This window comes from Pezoporus occidentalis, unplaced genomic scaffold (assembly GCF_034315485.1).
Source record: "Pezoporus occidentalis ecotype Australia unplaced genomic scaffold, CSIRO_AGI_Poc_V1 ctg53, whole genome shotgun sequence".
NCBI classification, from domain to species: domain Eukaryota; kingdom Metazoa; phylum Chordata; class Aves; order Psittaciformes; family Psittacidae; genus Pezoporus; species Pezoporus occidentalis.
This window is the reverse complement of record NW_026915866.1, coordinates 2,192,540-2,214,250: the sequence shown is the minus strand read 5'-3', so window position 1 is coordinate 2,214,250 and position 21,711 is coordinate 2,192,540. Positions and strand designations below refer to the sequence as shown.

The window sequence follows — 21,711 nt, the reverse complement described above, 5'->3', positions numbered from 1 at the left end:
TTGCTTTTTTATTTCTTTAATGTCATTGTCAGATAACTCTGTAGTTCTTCCGGGAGAGTATTCATGTCATTTAACTTGGATTACTCTATAAAATGTATAAAGAAGCTTGATTACCCTGTGCTGCACTAGTTGCACTGAGCTGACTTTGTTGGTTGTTTTCCACATCTGCACTTTATCTTCTATTTGTTTGAATTATTCTGGTTTGTTGGTGTTGTTACACAAAGTGGTAGATAGGCACCTTCTGATGTATTGAGAACATCGTAAATTTTTATTAGGAAAAAAACAAGCCTTTAATATTTGTAATAATTTCTGAAATTTGAAGACGGATGGGAGTCTCAGAAGAAGAGAGGGGAAATGGCGGAAAACCCCTTGAGGAGGGCAATCACCTCCTTCACCCTCCCCACATGCTCTCTCCCCGGTCACGTCGGTCGACTTTTTTCTTCAGTTTATTCTTAGAAGGGGGGAAAAGTTAATTAAAGCATTAAAAAAAAAAAGCTCTTCAGTTATAACACGGGAAGGGGAGCTGAGCTGAGTAATGTGGCAATAACCAGGGCGCCGCAGCTGTACACAGCTCTCTCACAACGTCGCATACTGCTGTCGGGTGCTTGTGCGGAGAAAGGCGGTTTACGGACTGTGAGGGGCCGGAGCCGGGCCCTGGCCCGCCGGAGAGATGCTGACAGAGCGCTGCTGACGGCGTTGTGAGGGACCGAGCTGTGGGAGGAGCCCAGGGAGGTCCTTCCGCTTCCGGGGCAGCCGCCGGTGCCTCCCCTCCCGACGTGTTTCTCCTCCCGGTTCCAAGATGGCGGCGGCGGCGGGTGGCCCGGGAGCTGCGGCGGCGCTGTGGAGCGAGGTGAACCGCTGCGGGCAGAATGGCGACTTCGCCCGCGCGCTCAAATCCGTTAACAAGAGTGAGTGAGTGAGTGAGTCAGCCAGTGTGTGCGCTGCGGGACTGCCTGTTCCCGGGAGCGGGCCGGGCACGGAGCCGTTCCCGCCCCCCGCCTCACGTCTCTGCAGGCCGGTGTTGCTCCCCGCGGTGCGCTTGGCCTTTTGCAAGGGTCGGTGTGATGGGGGCACGGCCGCAGTGCGAAACGGGTGGCTTCCGCCTGCAGGGCTGCGGGCAAGCAGCGCTCCGGCGCGCTCCGCTCCCGGTAGCTGTTACCGTGCCGGGGGAGGTGACCGGGACAGCCACCCGGGCCCCGGGAGCGGCGGTAGCGTGGCGCAGCCGCTGCGGTGTGCCGAGCTCTCGGGGTTACCGGCGGGGTTTCCTTCGGTGTCGCTGGCGGGAGGAAGGAGGGATTTCTCCTGGGAGCAGGAGGGGAGGTGGTGTGAGCAGGGACCCACTCACTCGGAGTGGCAATGCTCGGAAGTAAGTCTGCTCTCGTTGTGATAGTTTGGTATCCGGAGCGAGATTGCAGTATAAAGCACGCTGTGGCCAAGTTTCTCTCTCCTAGTTCTCCCTCGCTGCCTCCTTTGGCAGAAAGTATTAGCATATAAAATGACTGCCTGTGTCGGGCCGTGTCGTTCTTGTGTGTCAGGCCTCTTTCTTCCTGTGTACGCTTTACGTGGCACTCAGGTGTTGGCACTATGTTCTCTGCCTGGTAGTCAAATGCCAATGAAAGGTTTGTCCAGGTGTGTACAGCTCCTTTGGTGCAGCTGTGTTCCAAAGCACAGCAATCACTTTGGGTAAGTTCAGTATTTATACTGGATCCTTTATCCTGACAGGATTTGTTTCACGATCTGAGCCAAGGCGAGCCATGCCAGGACCTGTTTAAATTGGCATAACTGATGTCAGTGATGGGGTTTTGCAACTGTAACAGCATTTGGCTTTTGCAAAGCCTTAGTGTGTGTGATAATGAGTTAGATTGCTGTGTTGAAACTGTTTTCCTCTCCAGTACTGCAGATCAGCAAAGATGATGTGACTGCACTTCAGTGTAAAGTAGTGTGTCTTATCCAGAACGGGAACTTCAAGGAAGCCCTCAGTGTAATCAACACCCATACGAAAGTGTTAACCAAGTGAGTTGTGTCTTGCTGTACTCTAGAAATATGAAACCACACGTCCTTGAGAACCTACTGCAGCTTTTGTGGGGGGAAGCTAATAGGCAACAAAATAAAGGGTGGGAGGTGCTTAGAGCCATTGGGATTGGGCTTCTCAGTGAAGCACCAATTTGTTCTGGGTGTCAGAGGTGGTTTGATTAAGTTTAAGACAGTCTAACATCTTGCTGTTGAAGGGATTGTCGCTAATCTAGTTTCCAGTCATCTTCATGACCTAATTCTGCTTGTTGATGTTGTGCACCATAGGTGGTACAAGGGGAGAGGACAGATCTCGTGGGGAGTGAAGAGAGAAAGGAAAAACCCTTGCTAGTGGCAGCTAGCTGTTGGCTTTGCTTGGCCATTTCTTCATACTGCTCCCTGGGCTCCTTTTCTTTGCCAGCCGGAAGGTGATGCTTCAGCTTTTGTGGTGGTGCAAGCCCTTTGTACATGTTCTCAAATCAGGACCTTGAGGACAACTTTTGTTTGAGAATAAGCCAGGCTTTCAATTTGTGTCATTAAGCACACATATATTTATCTTTCCTGATAAAGAGGCACTTTGTGCAATAGCTAGGGTGAAAATTGCTACCCCAGAATTGCCTTGCAGCAAACTTTTTGTATTTCAGATAGTGCTCTGTAATACAGATAGTTTAGTCCTGAAAGACAACATCTGTATTTCAGATAATTCCAGAAAAGTGCGTTGTAATATTAGTGCAATAAAACATACACGTTTGTGTTCCCATCTGGATAAAACTTAATTACCTTATTCATTCATTCAGTTTTTCCTGGGATGGAAGGGGATTATTTGTATATATCGATGTATTTTTTTTTTAACTTGTCTTTTTAGTATATGGTGAGGAGAAGGGGGAGTAATTTCTCTAAATTCAACTGGCTTCAGAGTTTTCTCTCTAATTTCTTTAGCTTGGCTCTACTGTGTGTCTGTCTTTGCATCCTGCAGAGCAGGGGAAGTGGTGGTTCTTGCTCTGTCTTAAAGTTGTCCTGTCCTGCAGTGAGACTGAGCCACTGCTTTGTTTTAATTCTTAATTGTTCATTTTCAGACTCCCTGAATACTCAGCTAGACAGATAGTTTTAAATAGGCAAAGGAATAGCTGGTAACTACTACAGACTAAGGGAATCACCGATTAATTTTCCTTTGGCTTAAGTGGTAACTCGGGGTAAGTGGCACAGAGTATTCAAGGCTCTGCTTGTTTGATAATGTTTCCCTGCTGGTGTGAGCTTCCTTTGAAGCCAATTTTATCTTAGCATCAGCAAACTCTTTTGCTGCAGTTCTGCTGGGCTGATATTTCAAAGCAGGTTAATGTTACCGTTGGCTTAGTATCAGGCTGTAAGAGGGACTGTATTTCATACCATTTCATTTCTCTTAGTCGACTGTCTTTGAAACTTTACAGAAGCAATCTTTTGCTGTAATGATATGCTTTCTCCTTAAGAAGGAGTCACATAATGAAGTTTGGTATCATTTTACCTTTCAGCATTTGATTCTCATAATCAGTATGAAACAGGGTTTTGAAATGCCATGTGTCTGGAAACACTGGAAAAAAAGAATCTCCTGTTTAGGTGGAGCTGTGATATTCCTTCTCTTTTGAACACAAAGTAGGTTTAAGATATTTTCAACGCTCAACAGATACATAATTCAGTAACCTGGGATCGTGTGCTCACCTCTGGTGTTTGGCTCTTCGGTTATGTAGCAGTCTGTGACTAATTAGGGCTGCTTAAACAAGTGTGTTCAGGTGGCTGAATGCTGTTGAATGAAGACTACAGCGCATGCTGTCAACCTTTGTCTTGTTCTTGCAGTGATGTTATTGCTTTTGAGAAGGCCTACTGCGAATACAGGCTCAATCGTATTGAAAATGCTCTCAAGACCATTCAGAGTGCCAGTCAGCAGACAGACAAACTGAAAGAGCTTTATGGACAAGTGGTAATTACAAGCTTTTCTTCCTGGTGGGATTTTCCTATGCTGGATACCTTGCCCCTCTAACGTGGGGCAACTGTGGGGACAGAGTTTCCTTCTCTGTCTGGGAAGTAAGGAGAGGTACAGTTCCCAACTGCTTCAGCTTCTGTGGAGCTTCAGACTCTTGTCACTGAAGGCAGCATTGTCACCTTACTGCCACTCAACCAAAGCAATACATTTGTAACTTGCTGTCCTTGGGTCTGGCCTGGTAATAGTCATCTGGCTGAGGGGATGGAAGATGGAAGAGAGCTGATAAAGTTTATTTGAGGCTGAGACCCCTGCTTGCATTAGATACCTGTCCAGGAATGGTTTGCAGGGGCTGCCATCTCAGGCATTAGAAGTAAAGCAGAAAGGAAGTTGTGTGTCTTCTCTAGTTTCTCCCTGGTAGATCAGAATAGTTTTGTGAAGAATTGGCTATCTTCTCTCAGCTGCATGAAACGCCATTTAACCTTTCCTTAAAAAAAATAAAAATAGAGAGGTTATCTAAGCTGGAAAAGGGCTATTTGATGACAAAACTGTGTAAACTGCTGCTTTTAAGGAAGCTGTTTTAGGAGTAAGAACTATGCTGTGTGTGCGCAGGTATGTGGTGTCATTGTTTGAGTCCTTACAAGTCTAATCTGTAGAGTTTGCCCTTAAAGATAGATGCAAATGTTAGTAGTTTTAAAACGTATGATGCTCTGCAGCCCACAGCCCATGGGGAGGAAGGGAGGAGACTGTAGTTACTGACATACGCAGGGAAATACTGTCCTGAAGGCTAATCCCTTCCACTTCTCAGCTGTACAGGCTGGAGCGTTATGACGATTGTCTGGCTGCATACAGGGATCTCATCCGCAACTCCCAGGATGAGTATGAGGAAGAGAGAAAAACCAACCTCTCTGCTGTTGTGGCAGCGCAAAGCACGTGGGAGAAGGTGATGCCAGTAAGTAAGTGGGTGCATGTATATGTGTAAGAGTGAGATCCAAGGAGTATAGGATATGGAATTGTAGATATTTAATAGGATAGAAATGCGTTCCTGTCTCTTTAACGACTTTTGAGTGCATTGAAGATCACCTAGCAGCTTTCCCTGTATGGAGGGAATAACGCTGTTATTGTTCATGAATTGTACTTCACCTTTGATCTCTAGGAAACTCATAGAATCATAGAATAGTTAGGGTTGGAAAGGACCTTAAGATCATCTAGTTCCAACCCCCCTGCCATGGGCAGGGACACCTCACACTAAACCATGTCACCCAAGGGTCTGTCCAACCTGGCCTTGAACACTGCCAGGGACGGAGCATTCACAACCTCCCTGGGCAAGCCATTCCAGTGCCTCACCACCCTTACAGTAAAGAACTTCTTCCTTATATCCAATCTAAACTTCCCCTCTTTAAGTTTTAACCTGTTACCCCTTGTCCAGTCACTACAGTCCCTAATGAAGAGTCCCTCCCCAGCATCCCTATAAGCCCCCTTCAGATACTGGAAGCCTGTTAGTAGATGTCACAACTGAGCAGGAAGTACATTTCTCTGAGCTTGCATTAGGCAGAACACTTGTGACTAGCACTTCCCTGTGTCTCTTTACCCTCTTGCCCAGGTTAAAGCTAACTGCCTGGATCACCTAGCCATGGTTGGGAATATTTTGGTTCATGACCAAGTGCAGATCTTAGTCTTCTCATTTATTCAGAGATCTTTGTCCTTGGAGGTGTGCACAGCATGCTCAGCGTTGTGTTCAGCTCTGTGGATATGCTTTCTGGTTCTCTAGAGTAGTGGTTCATAACCTTCCCTCTTTCAGTATCCTAAGTAGTCTCTAAACTTGGGCTAGAGTTTCATTGCTGCCCTGTCAATTGCCTCTGACTTGGTTGTACAGTGTGAGGGAAGATCCTTTGCAGTGACTTGTTTGCACTTTTAAAACTGCCTCTGAATTTACTTTGAGAGGAATAGTTTGAATGTGCATATAGTTTGTGTCCATTATCTGTCAAAACTGTATAGCTCGGTTGGTGTTAATGCAGTTACATTTTGCTTTTCATGCTAGGAGGATTTGGGCCTTCGAGAAGCTACCTATGAGCTGTGTTATAACAGTGCATGTGCATTGATTGGGCAAGGAAAGCTGAATGAAGCAATGAAAAAACTACAGAGAGCGGAAGGTAAAAACATGGTGAGGTGAGAGGGAAGCTTTGTGTGATAGAAGTAGTTACTTGCTCTCTATAGACAGAGTCGGAAAGAGGTTTTCAAAACTTACAAACTGACCAGCAGCAGGAACTGTAAGTTTTTGACAGTTCCTTACAGAACTGGTGTTTCTGTAGACACGTTGCTCTGCAGCTCTTTTCCAGAGCTATGTGGCATGTACCGTCTCCTACAGCCTTGATTGGTGTGCAGTACCTTTTTTGAAGTAGGAAGTAGTCAGGAATGTAATCTCTTCTCATAAGCATGATATTTAATATACTCTAACTGCTGGTTTTGTTAGATATATGTATATATATAAACATACACTTTAAAAAATAAAAATACTTAATAGTCCGAATTAGGTATCAAATTATTATAAGCCGATAAATGAGCTTTTTTGCAAAGAGGACTTTTTATATGGAGTAGAAGCGGGGTTTGTGTGTGTTTGAAAACAGTAAAAGCAGGCTGGACTGGGGGAGCCTTAGGAAGACTTAGCTTCTCTCTGTTCTGATTGCTTTTGCAGATAAATAGGTCGGTTCTGTCCCAATTTTGATGATAGAATAGCAGCTCTTTCGTACAACTGATTTATTAAGTATGTGTAATTTAGGCCTATGTAGTGTGATCATAGTCCTTTGGAGAGCAAAGCAAGTGATGTTCTGGTGAGGTGTATGAGAACATTAAGAAGTGACTGGTATGTGTATTGAAAACTGATGGAATTGTTCCCCATAAAGGGAAATGTAATCTGAATATTGCAGACTTGCAGCACTCTAAAATAACTCCCAAGGTGGTGAGCAGTTGCAGCTGAGTGATCACTACATAAAAGATCAGGAGCTATGTTTAAGGAAATACGCTCGGGAGAGAAAATGAGTGTGTGACTGCTCTCAGAAGGCAGCTCTGGGAGGCACAGTATCTCCTGTGCATTTGATGTTTCTTCCATATCTTGTAGTCTTCTCCCTCATGCTTATTTCCGTCCATCATCAGACCTGTCTGATGTGCCCTTGTAACACTGCAGAAGTTTCAGGGATACATGAAAAAAATGTTATGTTCCCCCATACTTCTAGGTGTTTTTTTTGTCTCTAAAGCCTTCTAAATTCTGTTCTTCATTTTGCTTTTTCTTCTAGAGCTGTGCCGCCAGTCGCTGTCGGAAGACTCTGTAAGTTCTTAATGTTGTTCTGGAAAGCGTTTGCTTTGCACCAGTGTGAACAGGGGTGCAGTCATGAAGTGTACTGCAGGTAGCAGAGGGTGGTCAAAGATGCTGTGCAGTTATTACCCAGCACAACTTGCTGCTGTTGCTGGTACCTGCTGTGAGGTCGGGGCAGCAGTCATAGTTGTTGCAGAAGGGTAGCTAATACTGTCAGCTGTTTGCTGCTGTACTCTGCACAGTTGCCTGTGCTGGTGCAGGCAAAATGGGTAAAGGTTGTGTGAAACCACTCTGGGACCCACTCTACTGTGGATGGACATGCTGAGTGGGTTGTGGGAAACAGGAGATTTGTAATCACTGTCACTTCGAACTGAGGGGTAGATTCAGGGCACAATTTAAGGGTATCTTCAGATTCTTGCAGAAGAAGGTGAAGCTTTCTTTTCCCGTGGTTTAACCCAGATGTGCTTGTATTTGTGCTGTGGCTACAACCTTCATCTGTAATAGCTGGGTTACTTTGCTACCCAAAAGAGCTTATAGACATTTGCTAGCCGAATGCTGAAGCCAGGGAAAGAGAAGTGAGATGGCAGCTTTTTTTCTTTTTGCCTTGATTTTCCTTCAGGATGTGACAGAGGAAGACATTGAAGCTGAACTAGCCATTATTCATGGTCAGATGGCTTATATCATGCAACTGCAGGGTCGTACAGAGGATGCTCTACAGCTCTACAATCAAATAATCAAGTTGAAGTAAGGGTTTTTCTAGAACAAATGCTCAGTCTTCCATCTGTAGAGAGACCATTGTTTAATAATGTGCTTTCTACTTTTCGTATCTGCAGGCCAACAGATGTAGGACTCCTTGCTGTCATTGCAAATAACATCATCACAATTAACAAGGTATAGAATTAACTTGCTTTCAACGTAGTTACTGAGCCTGCATCTCTACTTTTGTGGAGAGAAGGGCAATAACCAGGAAAGACTTCTTCCTAAACAGTAGTTAAATCACAGGCCTAGAGACTTTTTCATTTTCAAAGAACGTAGTGAAATCTTCTCATGATGTGTAATTTCCCCAGGACCAAAATGTCTTTGACTCAAAGAAAAAGGTGAAGCTGACCAATGCAGAAGGTGTTGAACACAAACTCTCCAAGAAACAGCTCCAGGCGATTGAATTCAACAAAGCTTTGCTGGCAATGTACACTAACCAGGTAGGAGAGACTTATCTGCAGTAAGTAGCTGCCGGTTTTCCTCCACGTGAGTTTGACTAGGCAAAAATGGATACGTAGTTGTTCTGTGGCAAAAGATAAGACCACTTTGTTTAGGTCCCTAAAAGAACAGACAGTTATGTAGTGACTTGAATGTGGCTCTAGGAAGGATGGTTGGAAATTATTAGAAGACAGAAGGGGTGTGTGGGGTTCTTAGCTGCATCTGAAGTGCTGCTAAGAGGCCTTCTTCTTGGTTCTGTGTCCCACTTCAGGGAAACCATCACTTCTCAGATACAACTGGTATGTTAGCCCTGTATTAGTTGCTTACAGAGGTTGAGAAAAGTGTATTCTCTCTTCCCACTCCTCAGGCAGATCAGTGCCGCAAGCTGTCAGCAAGCCTGCAGTCACAGAGCCCTGAGCATCTTCTCCCTGTACTGATCCAGGCTGCCCAACTGTGTCGTGAGAAGCAGCATGCAAAGGCTGTAGGGCTTCTGCAGGTAGGTTAAGAAAAAGTTGGACAAGCTCCATTTAAACTTGTGCTTTGTATTCTCTTGTGCTGTTCCTCTTAGTTTATTTTGTCTGCATTAAATTCCCAAGAGTGTTTGACTATACTTATTTTGGTTTGGTTTAATGCTGCTGGAAAGCATTTACACCCAGCTGAAGGATGCTGCTTTAAATGGGAATCATTCTCTTGCATCTCTGATTTTTATACTTGGGAAGCTGTAGCAGACATGTAGGGTAAGCAGTGAGCTCTGGTGCTGTCCTGCTCTGCTTGCAAGCAGTTTGCAACAGCTTCCTTTTTGGGGAGAGTGAGTGGCCTGGGACAGAAATCTGAGAGGGTGATGGACCTCTGGCACATTTTGGGGCCCACCTCAACTTTGTGCTGAAACCTGCCTGTGCTGGAAGGCTTCCTTTGGCTCTTGCCAGCTTGCTGTGACTGAGCACAAGCAGCAGCCTGGTGCCCACACACATGTTGAATTGTTCTTTCTTCTGACTCTCAGGACTTTGCAGACCAGCACCCTGCCAATGCAGCTGAGATCAAGCTGACGATGGCCCAGCTAAAAATTGCACAAGGTATCCAGTGTCCTACTTTGTTGGGAAGTGTCTGCACATGGTAATGGTACGAGGGATGATAAAAACAGATTTTAGGGCAGTCTTTGCTGCAATCACTGTTGTGACGGGTCACGAGCAGAGATACTTTCAGCTGGGTATTCTATATATATGGCTATGGCAGGATAACGCTTATAGCTTAATGTCTGGGTGTCCAGGCTTCAGAGGCTCCTGGCAGAGATGCCCACAGCCTTTGTAATAGGGCTGAATCTGTTCTGGGCAGGAGGGTCTTGGGAGTAGTATGTGGCTCCCTGCTGGTACCATTCCTGTATATAGTCAGGCAGTCCAGAGTTCCTCCTGGAAGACAAGACCCTGCTTGCAAAAGCTTGCTCCTGAATCCTTGCAGGATGTGGCAAGGGCAGAAAGTTGTTTTTTCTTTTTTTTTGTGTGTGTGGAGGCTTGTCCTTTATTCCTGGAAATGGGGGAGGTGTTCCAAGAGGAGAATTGTTATGTTCCCGTTGTTTACCTTTGGCTGGAAGTTCACTGGCCGGTTGAAGTGTTACTGTGTCCCTCAGAACTTGTTCCTCCCTGCGTGTCTTGTAGGCAGTGTTACCAAAGCCTGCATGATCCTGAGGAGCATAGAAGAACTTCAGCACAAGCCTGGTATGGTAAGCAAAACTCAGCCTGAACTGTGTGAGGTTTTTCTCAGGTAGCACAGCTTTGTGCTGCCTGCTCCTTGTTGCTCTTTGCTGTGGTTTTCATTTGACCTGAGTGTCTGCAGGGATTTTGAGCCCATCTTCCTTGTTTTGGACAAAGGTGGGATTATAATTTGCATCAGGTGGCATGAACTTAGCCATAGAAGTACTCTGCCTGTCAGCATAGATGCTTTCTGCCTATATTCCTGCTCTCTTGTAATCGCTCAGACCTGCATGTTGCCTGGATTTACTTGCATAACATGACTGGAGCAGCTGCTTCCCTGGTATGTACTGTTGAAAGTTTCTGAAGCAGCTCTAGCACACCAGGCATTAGGGAAGACAGTGCCACATGTTCCAACCCCACAGCATCACCCTGGTCTGCACGCATGTCTCCATCTGGCATTCCAAAAAGCTTTTTGACCTTGGAGATGCTGAAGCGTACAGCCTAAGCATCTTGAGCAGAGGCTGGCAGTTATGGGTCTGTTCCAGCTGCAAGTGCTAATGATCAAAGTAATTTATAGGGCAGTTCAGCATTAGCAGCTCCTTACCCTGCCTCATCTCTAGTTACAGCTGGGGTGCAGACACACAGGTGGTGTCTGTATCATCTCACTGTGTCCAGTGCAAGCAAAGAAAGTGCTCAGACAAGGAAGTTCTTTCTGTGAATGCAGTCTTGAGCTTGTACTGTAAGAGAAAGACTGGTGGGGACATTTCTTTGGGAGGAACCTAGGTAGGAAGGTCTTGCCTGGGTATCCTGTCTGTTGCCACAGCTGGCTTTTAGGGATGGAGCAGGAAGCTCACATTAGTGCTGATTTTAGGAAATGTCATCATTTAACTTCTGACTCTCTGGGTGTACAGCTTGTTTGAAGATGTGCTATAAGCTGTTCTTGAATATTTGTTTGCAGGTGTCTGCGTTGGTGACAATGTACAGTCATGAAGAAGACATTGACAGTGCAATTGAAGTTTTCGCACAGGCTATCCAGTGGTATCAGCAATTCCAGGTAAGTCGGAACCAGAGGAGCTAGTCTTCTCTAGGTTTTTCTAGCCAGTTCAGCTTAGCTTTTCCTGTTGATGCATAGCCACAGCAACTCATCCAGTTGGGAATTTGGGGACCAGTGAGCTGTTTTCGGAGCATTTGTTTTATCACACTTTCATTATTTTAGATGTATTGCAAACGGGGAGCTCCAGTCAGATTACAAGAGTGGTGGCAATGGGTGCTCAAATGTAGCAATCAGTTCTTCTCCCTGATTAGAGCACGTTGTGGACCACCAAGCTGCCTTGTCCCATGCAGTTCTGCCTCATATCGTGGTGTGCAAAGGTGGCCTGCTTTCTGTGTGACAGGGTGCTAGCTCAGTTCTCTGGGGCCAGGTCTCAGCTAGAGGTGGGCACTGCTGTGATAATGAGGAGCTAATTATGGCTGCTGTGTCTTTCAGCCAAAGTCTCCTGTCCATTTGTCGTTGATAAGGGAAGCTGCCAACTTTAAACTAAAACATGGCAGGAAGAAGGAAGCAATCAGCGACTTGGAGGAGCTCTGGAAGTGAGTTGGGTGGTTGCTGAACAGGAGATCTCCACCCAGAGACGTCTGCAATCTGCCCTGTGCCAGGCAGCACCTGACAGCGTTGGTTGACTGGTAGCCATGCTTTAGAGTTGCTGTCACACAGGGGCTCCAGTGCAAAGCCATGCTTTGGAAGGAGGGGGGATAGTTCATTTGATCAAAGCTGATACTCACTTGAAAACCTGGCTGACCTGTCCCAGAAGCCTCTTGTGTGCATTCAAGATTGCTTTGGGGACAGGGATTCATCAGTTTTTCTAGTGCTATATAAACCATGGATGTCTTAAGTTTTAGCGTTTATTATGCACTTGTTGAGACTGGGGGGACAGCACACTGTTAACTTGTCTTTGCTGCTGGGACCTGAGGGATTTTTTCCCTTTCTTTGCCTGCTTCATGATACTGTGGAGAAGTGTGCACCTCCCTTTGTCCACAAGTGATGTTTGGTGACATGCTCTGGAGGAGACCACAGACTGACATGCCTGTCTGCACAGACAACAACTATGCTGCAGCAGGAAGCACTGCATGATGATGCTGGTCTTTAGGATGAATGTGTACCTTCGTAACTTGGTCCTTTTTTTTTCCCCTTACAAAGGCAAAACCCAAAAGATGTGCATACTCTGGCGCAGCTAATCTCTGCCTACTCCCTGGTGGACCCTGAAAAAGCTAAAGTGTATCCTTTTGAGGTGATATCAGAGCAAACAAAAAGGGTTATTTGGGCATTGGTACCTTCTATTTCAGCTGTGTGGACAATTCAGACCCATTCTCACCTGAAGGCAGTCAGTTTCTCCAGAACAGCTACATATCCAGGTCAAGCTGTCTGGAGCTCTATTATTTCCTTAGTTGATTTGATTACTGTGGGTTCTGGGATCCTTTTATCTTTGGCCTTCTTCTCTCTGAGAATTGATAATGGAACCAAAAATAGGTTCTGTATTTTCTGTTGGAATATGAAACCTGTGGTTGTAACACCGGACTGTGCCCTATAAAATGTGGCGAAGCTCTCAGTTACCCAAAATATCAGGTTCACATACTGTCATCCTGAGCAGCTTTAAAAGGAAATTGCTGCTTCTTTCTCTGTAATAAAGAAAAGTGAGGCAGGTGGTGATTAAGCAGCTTATCCCAGCTTGTATAAGAAACTGGTGACAGAGCTGGAACTAACCCCATGAGCCTGTCTGGTGTCTGCATTGCTAACAGGCTGAATTTGTTAAGCTGATGTTGCGTGTTGCTATCTGGCCAAACCTGGGTGTTTATCTTCTTGCTTGCCGGTTTGCATCCCTGAACTCTTCCCTTGCAGTCTTAGCAAACACTTGCCTTCCTCGGATACCCTATCACTGAAAGTAGATGTCGATGCGCTGGAGAACTCCCACGGAGCAACCTACATTCGGAAGAAAGCTGGGAAGCTCACTGGAGACAACCAGCAGAAAGAGCAAGGGTAAAGCGGTCTGCTGTACCTCTGGTGCAGTCATCCTTTGGTGTGGCACAAGAACCACTCCTAGTGTGGTGGGGGCATTGCTGTGGAAAGCAGGCTGGCAGAAAGGGCCCCCGATGTCTAGCTGCAAGGAGTGTGAGGTAGCAGTAGACCAAGTTTTGAGAGAGCTGGGAATGGTTCAGCTTTATCCACAGCTAGTTTTCAGTTGGCTTGTCTGCTGTGTCCATGCTGTGTCACAGCAGCTGTTTCTCTTCTTGCTTTTCAGACAAGGGGATGTGAAGAAGAAGAAGAAAAAAAAGAAGGGTAAGTTGCTAGCTGTTGACACAACACAGCTCCATGGAGCTCACCAGATTGTTTCTTCAAATAGCCAGCTTTGAGCTCCCCAGGAGCTGGAGCTCTTTGCTAGGACTGGGCTCCTGTGAGCTTAGATCTTTGTGACAGCTTGTTTGGATGAGGCATTTTTCCACCGAAGTGAGAGCAGCACTCTGATAGGATGGTGTGGGTTGCTGGGCTCTTTGCACTTCCTGGCTACTGACTGCTATATGTATCCCTTGGTGATGCCTCTCTAGTGTGTTGACCCCAGTCTCATTTCCTGGCACTGTGTTGTGTAGGAAAGCTGCCTAAGAACTATGACCCTAAGGTGACTCCTGACCCTGAGCGGTGGCTTCCAATGCGAGAGCGTTCCTACTATCGTGGCCGAAAGAAGGGCAAGAAGAAGGATCAGGTTGGCAAGGGGACTCAGGGTTCAACTACAGCTGGCTCCTCTGAACTGTAAGTACCCATTAGTCATGATTTGGGAAAACACTACACTTCCTTCTAAGTTGATGCTGATTATTTAAGCTGGAATCAGGGTTTCCCAATGTATATGAGGCCTGACAGCAAGATGGTCACTTACTAGCATCTGAGAGAAGGAAGTACTTCTAAAATAATAGCAATGCAGGGTCCAGTGCTGTCTGATAGTTTCTCTTTATACAGCTGTCTCAGAACAGAAGCATGAGAAGCCTTTTGTGGCAGGGTTGGCTTGAGCAGTGTTTTTGAGGAGGGCTGGCACAAAGGTGCCTTTGTGCTTAACGAGAGAGAAAGGGTGTTGGATTTGCTCTGCCTAAGTGTGGGGGGCTGAAAGGCTTCTCATGTTGTGTGAGCTGTCACACATCTGTTCAAAAATCAGCCTTGCTTTCATTGTTGAGGACTTACACTATGTAGTAAACATCAGTTAGAAGGTGATTGCCTGCCCTTTGAGATATGTTCCCATCATCCAGCCCTTCGACATATGTTGAAGCTTATTTAAGATCTCCTTGCATGAGTGCCCTCCCATACCTTACTGGGCAGCTGCTGGTTTTTGCTGTCAGCCTCCTGCAGTAGTGCTACATCTTGTGGGTGGCTGTGAACCCACGTGGTGTCTCTTTCTCTCATTTCCCTGCAGGGACGCCAGTAGGACTGCCAGCAGCCCACCTACCTCCCCTCGGCCTGGCAGCGGTACAGCTGTGTCGGCCACAAGTAACGTCATCCCTCCCAGGCACCAAAAACCCGCTGGTGCTCCAGCTACCAAGAAGAAACAGCAGCAGAAGAAAAAGAAAGGGTCTAAAGGAGGGTGGTAGAAAGCAGGACATGTAACCTCCCTCCTTCAGTAGGTGATGCTGGCTGCAGAATAAAGGTCGAAAGCAAGTGCTGGAGAAAGACACTTGGCATCTGGATCTCTGTCCTGTCAGTGGGGGGTCTGGGGGAAGATGGGCTGGGGTAGGCACTCAGATGGGTCGGTCTGCTCAGTCACCTTCCTCACGCTTGCTCCCCACTGTGACTTCGTGTTGCCATTAAACTGAAATGCAGCCTCTAGGAAGAAATCTGTCCATGTTGCCAAACATTTAAAAGATGTGGAATAATCAAGAACATCTTGAAATGTAGTTTTGTGCTTCTCCTGTATATGTTAAGGCCTTTAGCAAATTTATTTGACAGTGTGTCCGACTGCATAATTCAATATGTCTCATTGCAGTCAGTCTCTGATCACCAAAGAGCACAGGCACAAAGGGGTCTTGGGAAACAACATCTGGGCTACATGATACAGAAGATAATGTGAAGGGGGAGAACAGGGCTGTTAAAGCATGGCAAAGTGTGTGGCAGCTGACTCGGTGTCCCTTTTCTGCAACCCTTACTCTAGCAGGCTTCACAAAACAAGAGTCAGTTAAACTGAAGTGGCTAGTGGTGGTGGGCTAAGTGGAAGAGGCGTTGTGCTTCTCAGGTGGAATCTGGTGGTCTGGTGGAAGGTGTGTCTGCTTTCCTAACACCCTACAGGCAGCTCCCACGCCTCTGTAAACTTCTGGTTTGGTCTGAATGTAGCAAAACCGTTTTCTCATACATGGACTTTCAGTGGGAGTGTTGTCTTATGTCAGCCCAAAAGGCAAAGGCTTCCGTCTCTGAAAGAATTTAAAGCAAAGGACTGAAGAGGGGGAGAGCAAGGAAAATGTTAACTGTGGCTTAAAAAACCAGCCCTGAGTCCCTGTGGGGTAAAAATCTACTGAATAGAAAACAGTCTTTACTACCTTGACTGTACACTGGGAGCATCGGGAAAGGGGGGCTAAATGTAAAGTGCTCTAAGTGAGAAAGGAGAACAGAAAACAGCATTCTGAATGGCTAGCAGCCACTTGGATTAAGTGACTTGTCTGAGTCCTGTGCATCTTCCTAGCCAGCAGCTGGTGACTGCAGGAGAATGAGTGCTACCCTGCAGTGAGAGGATGTGATTTAGGGAGAGGAGATAGTGGGGGAGAATGCAACTCTGCGTTCTCCAGGTATTTTCTCTGGTCAAACCTGGCTGGAACCGACCAGATGGAAACGCTGCCCTGTCGCACTGCTGGAACCCTGTCCGGGCTGCTTGGACAGTACCCTGTATGGGCCTCCCCCGGCGATGGGTGCCCATGAAGCAAATGCTGTTATGCGGGCGGCAGCAGCTGTGGGGCACGCCCGCCTTCCTCTGACAGCAGAGGGCCGCCAGTGACACCGTTCGCTCTACCGACACGGGTAAGTTCTCAGCCTGACAGCCCAGCTGACGGGGGATGGGGGGGAGAGGCCGTTCGTTCAGGGCTGCAGGGTGAGCCGTGCGCACGCAGGGCTGCAGGGGGAGCGCTGTGCGTCCCTACGCCTGCCTGTGCCTGGAGCGGGGCGGCCATGGGCGCCCGTCTGCGGCCCGCTGCGCTGTGGGGGGCGGCGCTGGCCGCGACCGGGGGCGCTGCCGTGGCGGCCTGGCTCTGGGTCCGCTTGCGCAGCCGGGCAGTGCCGACTCCCGACTGCCCTGTTGCCGCCACAGCCGCCGCCGATCAGGTACCGGGGCCGGGTTGGGGCAGCGGGCGAGGCCGCTGAGCCGGGCAACGTTAACGGGGCCGCACGGAGCCTCTTGGCGGGGATGCGATACCGGGCCGCTTGGCCGTGGCGTCCTCCTCGGCAGCGCGGCGCAGCCCGGACCGCACTCTCCGCTTTCCCTCCCCAGGCAGCGGGCTGGCCAGGGGATGTCGCCGGCGTCCCATGGCCCGACCGGCGCTGCGGCCCTGTACTTGTGCCGCAGGAGCCCAGCACCGTCTCCACTGTGAAGTGCCTTTTGCGCTTCTCTCCCCCGACCCCGTGTTAAACTCCCTTATTTCCCCAGGCCTGCCCGGGGTGCCTGGCTAAGCGTGCTGCCACTTGCTTTGCAGGGTACAGGACACGGTAAACAGATACTTGTGCTGGGCCTGGATGGGGCTGGGAAGACCAGTGTTCTCCACTCCCTGGCAACTAACCATGTCAAGCGCAGCGTGGCTCCCACCGAGGGCTTCAACGCCATCTGCGTCAACACCGAAGAGTTACAGATGGAGTTCCTGGAGAGTGAGTGAACGTGTTTTAGTACTGGGCCTAAAATAAGTTCCTATCCTGTGCCCTCGGGATCGGGTTCCCTTGTGCCTGCTCTGATAACATGAAGTTGTGATTATTTTCTCCTTGGAGATTCTGCTTTCCCACCCCATTTCTTGAAGGAAATGATACACTGGAGTTAGAGGAGGTGTGTATTCATTCAGCCCTGTCCTCCAGGGAGTTCAGTTCCCAGAGAGAGAAGGATAACAAGCCTAATGGTATGAAACCAGCCCAGAGCAGAGGTGTCCCCAGTAAGGCCTGTGTTGTGATTCATAGCCATTGTGTGTTGTACAGCTTCACCTTGGTGCTTATGCCTGGCAAAGGGCAAGAGACAAAGAGGAATAAATAATAAGTTGAAAGAAGAGAGGTAGAAAAACTTTGTACCTTTTTGTTCAAAAAGCAAAAGTGGTGTTTTTTAGTCTTTAATGATTTTTTAATGTCTGTAGGTATGTACTAAGCTTTGTGTTGTCCTTAGCACTGATTTTTGGGTATTGCCTGTGCCTGCAGAGAACATCTCCTGTGGTGCTTTTGGGGTGTCAGAGCTGTTCTAGGTGCAGCTAGCTGAGGGCAAAGTGGAGGCCCTGGATTCAGGTCAGTCCCTGGTATAGAGAGTGCCTGCCTTCTGTGGAGGCAAAAGCTGCCCTTTGCTTCCTGCTACTTCTGCACTGTACTGTACCAGTGCTCAACTGGCTCAGTTGACAGCTAGCCCATAGATGCCTCTGTACCTTTGTCAGCAGGTCTAAAGGAGTTGTGCTGTTCCCAGGTAAGTTTCTGGGATGTGAGGATGAGGCCACTAAGGCAGTCTCATTCCAAGTAGTACTACCACAGGCGTGTCTGTCGTGTCTTGGGGAAACAGTCTCTCCAGAAACGCTTGTATTCTGTGCCCCTGTCATAGTAGGTCTGGGATACTTGTGTCTCCTACTGGGAGGTGTTTTGTCTAGCTGAGCCCAGAGGAACCTAATGTATCTCTGCTCCTGCCTGGGGATGGCCTGGGCCCACAGCCATGTACCCCACGGCAGAGCCTGTTGTTTCTGAGTCGTCCTTCCCTCTCTGGTCCAGGTTGGTAGTCACTGAGATGTGCTGTCTGCGATCTGACCCATGGGAAGTGAAATATCTCAGTCCAGTTTCAGCCAGGTAAATCCATGCATGGCTCTTTAATCTGGTTACTTATCCAGTCTATACCATCGCCTAGTCCAGGGGTTAGCAGCCTGTGCTGTGATCACATGGCACAAGGTGATCAGCAGACAGCAGGGGTTTTATCTTGCTGGCTTAGACAGATAGAAAAATCAACATTCTATCTTTTTATTTGTACCATCGTACAGAAAAAGTGGGTGATGTCTTGCCTCTGGCTTCTGCTGGGTTCCCACTTGTTTGCAGGATAAAAAAGCGTTCTCTGTGAGAGCTGCTGACCCCTGGGTTATGCTATGCATGAATGCACTTAACAAAGGGAGCGGTGGTAAGCCCCACAACATCACAGTACAGAATCACAGACATCTGTCCCAAGTGTGATGGATCAGTCACAGCCCTTTGGCTCCTTTCCACAGCAACAGACTCGCAATACTGCCTGCAGATAGGCTGGGGCTCTTGAAGAAGAGGCAGGCATGCCCTAGCAGGAAATGATGTTTCCCTTTCTATGTTCTTGAAGCTACTGGATCATTTTTATTTTAGTGAAAGTAAAATTGCTTTGAAACTGAAAAAAGTCACAGTAAAAGTCGTAGCAAAAGGGCAGTAAAAGACAGCTGACTAGCAAGTCAGTTTTGAAAAGAGCTCCCATGTAAGGCAGGAGAACATTATAGGGAACTGCAGTTGTATTGTTCTGAAAACTGCCTTTGGGAGAGTCACCTAGACCTTTTTTGTACCTCAGTACTCTTGAAGGCATGGTTCTGCAGTATACCTGGGAGAAGACCTGAAGAGCGGAAAACACATCTGAAATGCTTAATATACTGTTAACTGTTCCTGCTCCTACTAATCTCACCAAACTCTTTTTGTCCCCAGATGGGAATAACAATCTCGAACAACTTGCTGCATGTGCAAAAGCAATTGCTTTTGAAGGTGGACAGTTTTCCTCTGTATCCAGCAGTGAAGAGCTCATGTAAAAATGTAACCTGTGCAAAGATTTCTTCCAAGGATTGCCTGAAGGGTTTGCTGGGGCTTGAGTTTTCTCACCTCCTAAACACCTCTGGTTATTGACAGTATGAAAGCTGTGGGAGTTTTGAACTAATCCCCAGTGTCATACAAACCCAATGAAAGCCCTCCCTGCCTCAGACCTAAATTTCTTCTTTGGAAATTGTAGGCCTGCTTTGTCTGAAGATGAGGTAGGCATGTGTAGGTGGGTTATATGGGGACATTCTCCCGTGGTGTTTATGGACCTCTTTCTACTCTTCCTACTTGCATGAGAGCAGGAAACAACAAGGCAGGAAGCAAGCGTAAGAAACTGAACCCAGAATCCTCTCACAATAAGAGCTTAAAATGATTTTGTTTTTTGTTCCCAGAGTGTACACATATGTCTGCATGTAACTTGACTGGGGAAAATAAAGCTATTTCCAGTCTTATATATAGTAGCTCAAATACTGAAAACCCAGACACCATGGGTTTTCAGCCCAAAGCCTGCTATCTGCGGTTGAGGGAGTAGTGCTGCTTGGATTACTTGGTGAACCCTGTGCTGCTCTCTTCTCTTCCAGTCGGGGGCAGTGAATCTCTGCGTTCATACTGGAAGATGTACTTGCCCAAAGTGCTGTTGCTAATCTATGTCGTGGACTCGGCTGATCATGCCCGACTGCCTGTGGCAAAACAGCTGCTTCATCAACTGATCCAGAGCAACTCCACCCTGCCGGTGGTGGTTCTGGCCAACAAGCAGGTAAGAGTTCCCTGCTGCTAGCTGAGCTTGGGCTGGCAACAGCTCTGAAAACAGCAGCAGAGCCTTTCAAAGGAGGCCTTATGACTTGGAGCTGGGGGTCTTTCTGGGACACCTGTTGACTGCAAAAGAAAATAGTCCGAGGTTGTGTTTTGGATCTACAAAATGCAGGTCCTGTGCTTGGAGATGGTGCAGTCAGAACTGTGGGTGGAAATCATGGTAGAAACTACTGTAGAGTTGCAAGGTTTGAGAGCTGCAGGAGAGACCATAGTCAGACCTGGAGTTAAGTTTCTGTTCTGAATGTCTGTCTAGAAGTACCACTTTACCTAGCAGGAGCCAAAAAGTGAAGCACTGTTGTTAGCATTCAGGTTGTCAGGTTGGTTGCTTCTAAGGCTGCTGCTGAAGCATGAGAGAAGAGCAGCTTTCCTCACAAGCAGTGCTTTCTCCCAAGAGTGGTGCTGTACCTGGGGCAGGATTGTGCCTGTGGTACAATGTTAGACGGCAGAACAGCCCAGGGGTTTTAAGCCCAGATTTTCTGTTATGAGAGCTGTGTGCTCGGTTCACTCTGCCTTGTTACCTCCTAAATTTCTGGTAACTTGGGCATGCTTCTAGTAGTTGTGTTACTCTTGAGTGCTTTGGCTTCATCAAACACAGGTGCTACTGCTGTTACTCTAGGTCCCACAGTGGTAGCTGAGAAGGCATACAGGGCGTGTTTGCCCTGTTCTTGTAGCTCTTTGCTGGGCACTTTGGGCAGCAAGACTTTTATCTGGCTCATGTGGGTAGTGTTACACTGGTGTCATTAACACTGAAATGTCTAGAAACAGAACAGCAACATGGGAATAGTGCTGCTACCTCTTGCAACTAATGGTCTCGTTTCTGTTTTGTGTATCAGGATCTTGAAGGCGCATATTGCATCACCGATATCCATGATGCTCTGGCACTGTCTGATATTGGGGACAACAGGAAGATGTTCTTGATTGGTACCCATGTGGCAGAAGATGGCTCCGAGATCTCCTCCAACATGAAGGATGCCAAGGAGCTGATAGCACAGCTGGTTTTGGAAGCACAGTGACAGCTCTTTTCCTACAATGTGATCTGTGCAGCTGAGGGAGACAGAGTGTTAAGTGTATGGTCAGTTTGTCATGTGGCAACTGAAATGTACAGGTATCTTTTCCTTCTGAGTGCGGGATTCCCCTGAAAATGGTGCCTAGTTGGTAACAAAATCTAATTTGTAGTGGTTTGAAAATACATTTGAGAAGTAAGTCTAATATTAGCATATTTGTAGTCTCCCAGATAGCAGAGTTAAGAGGATGTGTAGCTTAGGTGGGCTGAGCTGGCTTCTTGCCAGGTGGGAATCAAGCATCCACTCCAGTGGAACAAGGCTGCATCCAATGAATTTAACCTGGCTTGGTGTCTCAGGTTTAAACTGAAACATGTGTACTCCTCAGGTTTTACAGAGCCCTGTTACCAGTGTTGTTCTGTTGAAAACCAGACCTCACTTCTTGATGCTGTCAGAAATTTAAAGTGCTGCGGTTAGTATCTTTGACAGTTTTTGTTGTTGCTGTGTTGAAGCCAGCCTTTAAGGGAGTGGTAGATTAGTAATCTCTGGAAATTGAGTAGGTTATTGTTTCTTTAGTAGGTAAGAACAAGAAGACAATCGCAGTAAGACATTAAGTGTTTCTTTGCCTACAGGGAAAAAACAGAATGGTGTAATTTAAGGTGGTAACTGGAAGCATTTAAGTTAAATTGGCACCAAAGGTGGGAGACTCCATCGGGCTGAGTGGCTTGTTT

At 47.2% G+C, this 21,711-nt stretch overlaps 2 protein-coding genes across 4 annotated transcripts; both read left to right on the top strand.

Annotated features, from left to right (window-relative positions):
* Positions 1-752: 752 nt before the first annotated feature.
* SRP72 (signal recognition particle 72) lies at positions 753-14,874 on the top strand. Its single transcript, XM_062637560.1, has 19 exons — positions 753-908; positions 1,893-2,013; positions 3,841-3,964; positions 4,773-4,916; positions 6,006-6,117; positions 7,258-7,289; positions 7,897-8,021; positions 8,111-8,168; positions 8,345-8,476; positions 8,842-8,970; positions 9,475-9,547; positions 10,127-10,191; positions 11,121-11,216; positions 11,649-11,752; positions 12,360-12,437; positions 13,059-13,196; positions 13,459-13,496; positions 13,805-13,964; positions 14,617-14,874. The coding sequence occupies exons 1-19, from the start codon at positions 800-802 to the stop codon at positions 14,789-14,791; spliced, it is 2,013 nt and encodes a 670-aa protein (XP_062493544.1). The 5' UTR covers positions 753-799; the 3' UTR covers positions 14,792-14,874.
* Positions 14,875-16,290: 1,416 nt separating this feature from the next.
* Positions 16,291-21,182, top strand: ARL9 (ADP ribosylation factor like GTPase 9). Of its 3 annotated transcripts, none has more exons than XM_062637557.1 (4): positions 16,291-16,505; positions 16,874-17,042; positions 19,748-19,923; positions 20,813-21,182. In XM_062637557.1, the coding sequence occupies exons 1-4, from the start codon at positions 16,353-16,355 to the stop codon at positions 20,990-20,992; spliced, it is 678 nt and encodes a 225-aa protein (XP_062493541.1). In that variant the 5' UTR covers positions 16,291-16,352; the 3' UTR covers positions 20,993-21,182. The 3 variants fall into 3 exon arrangements, with proteins under 3 accessions (XP_062493541.1, XP_062493543.1, XP_062493542.1); XM_062637558.1 differs by lacking the exon at positions 16,291-16,505 and adding an exon at positions 18,126-18,200 and having other exon boundaries at positions 16,915-17,042; XM_062637559.1 differs by lacking the exon at positions 16,874-17,042 and having other exon boundaries at positions 16,378-16,505.
* Positions 21,183-21,711: the final 529 nt, after the last annotated feature.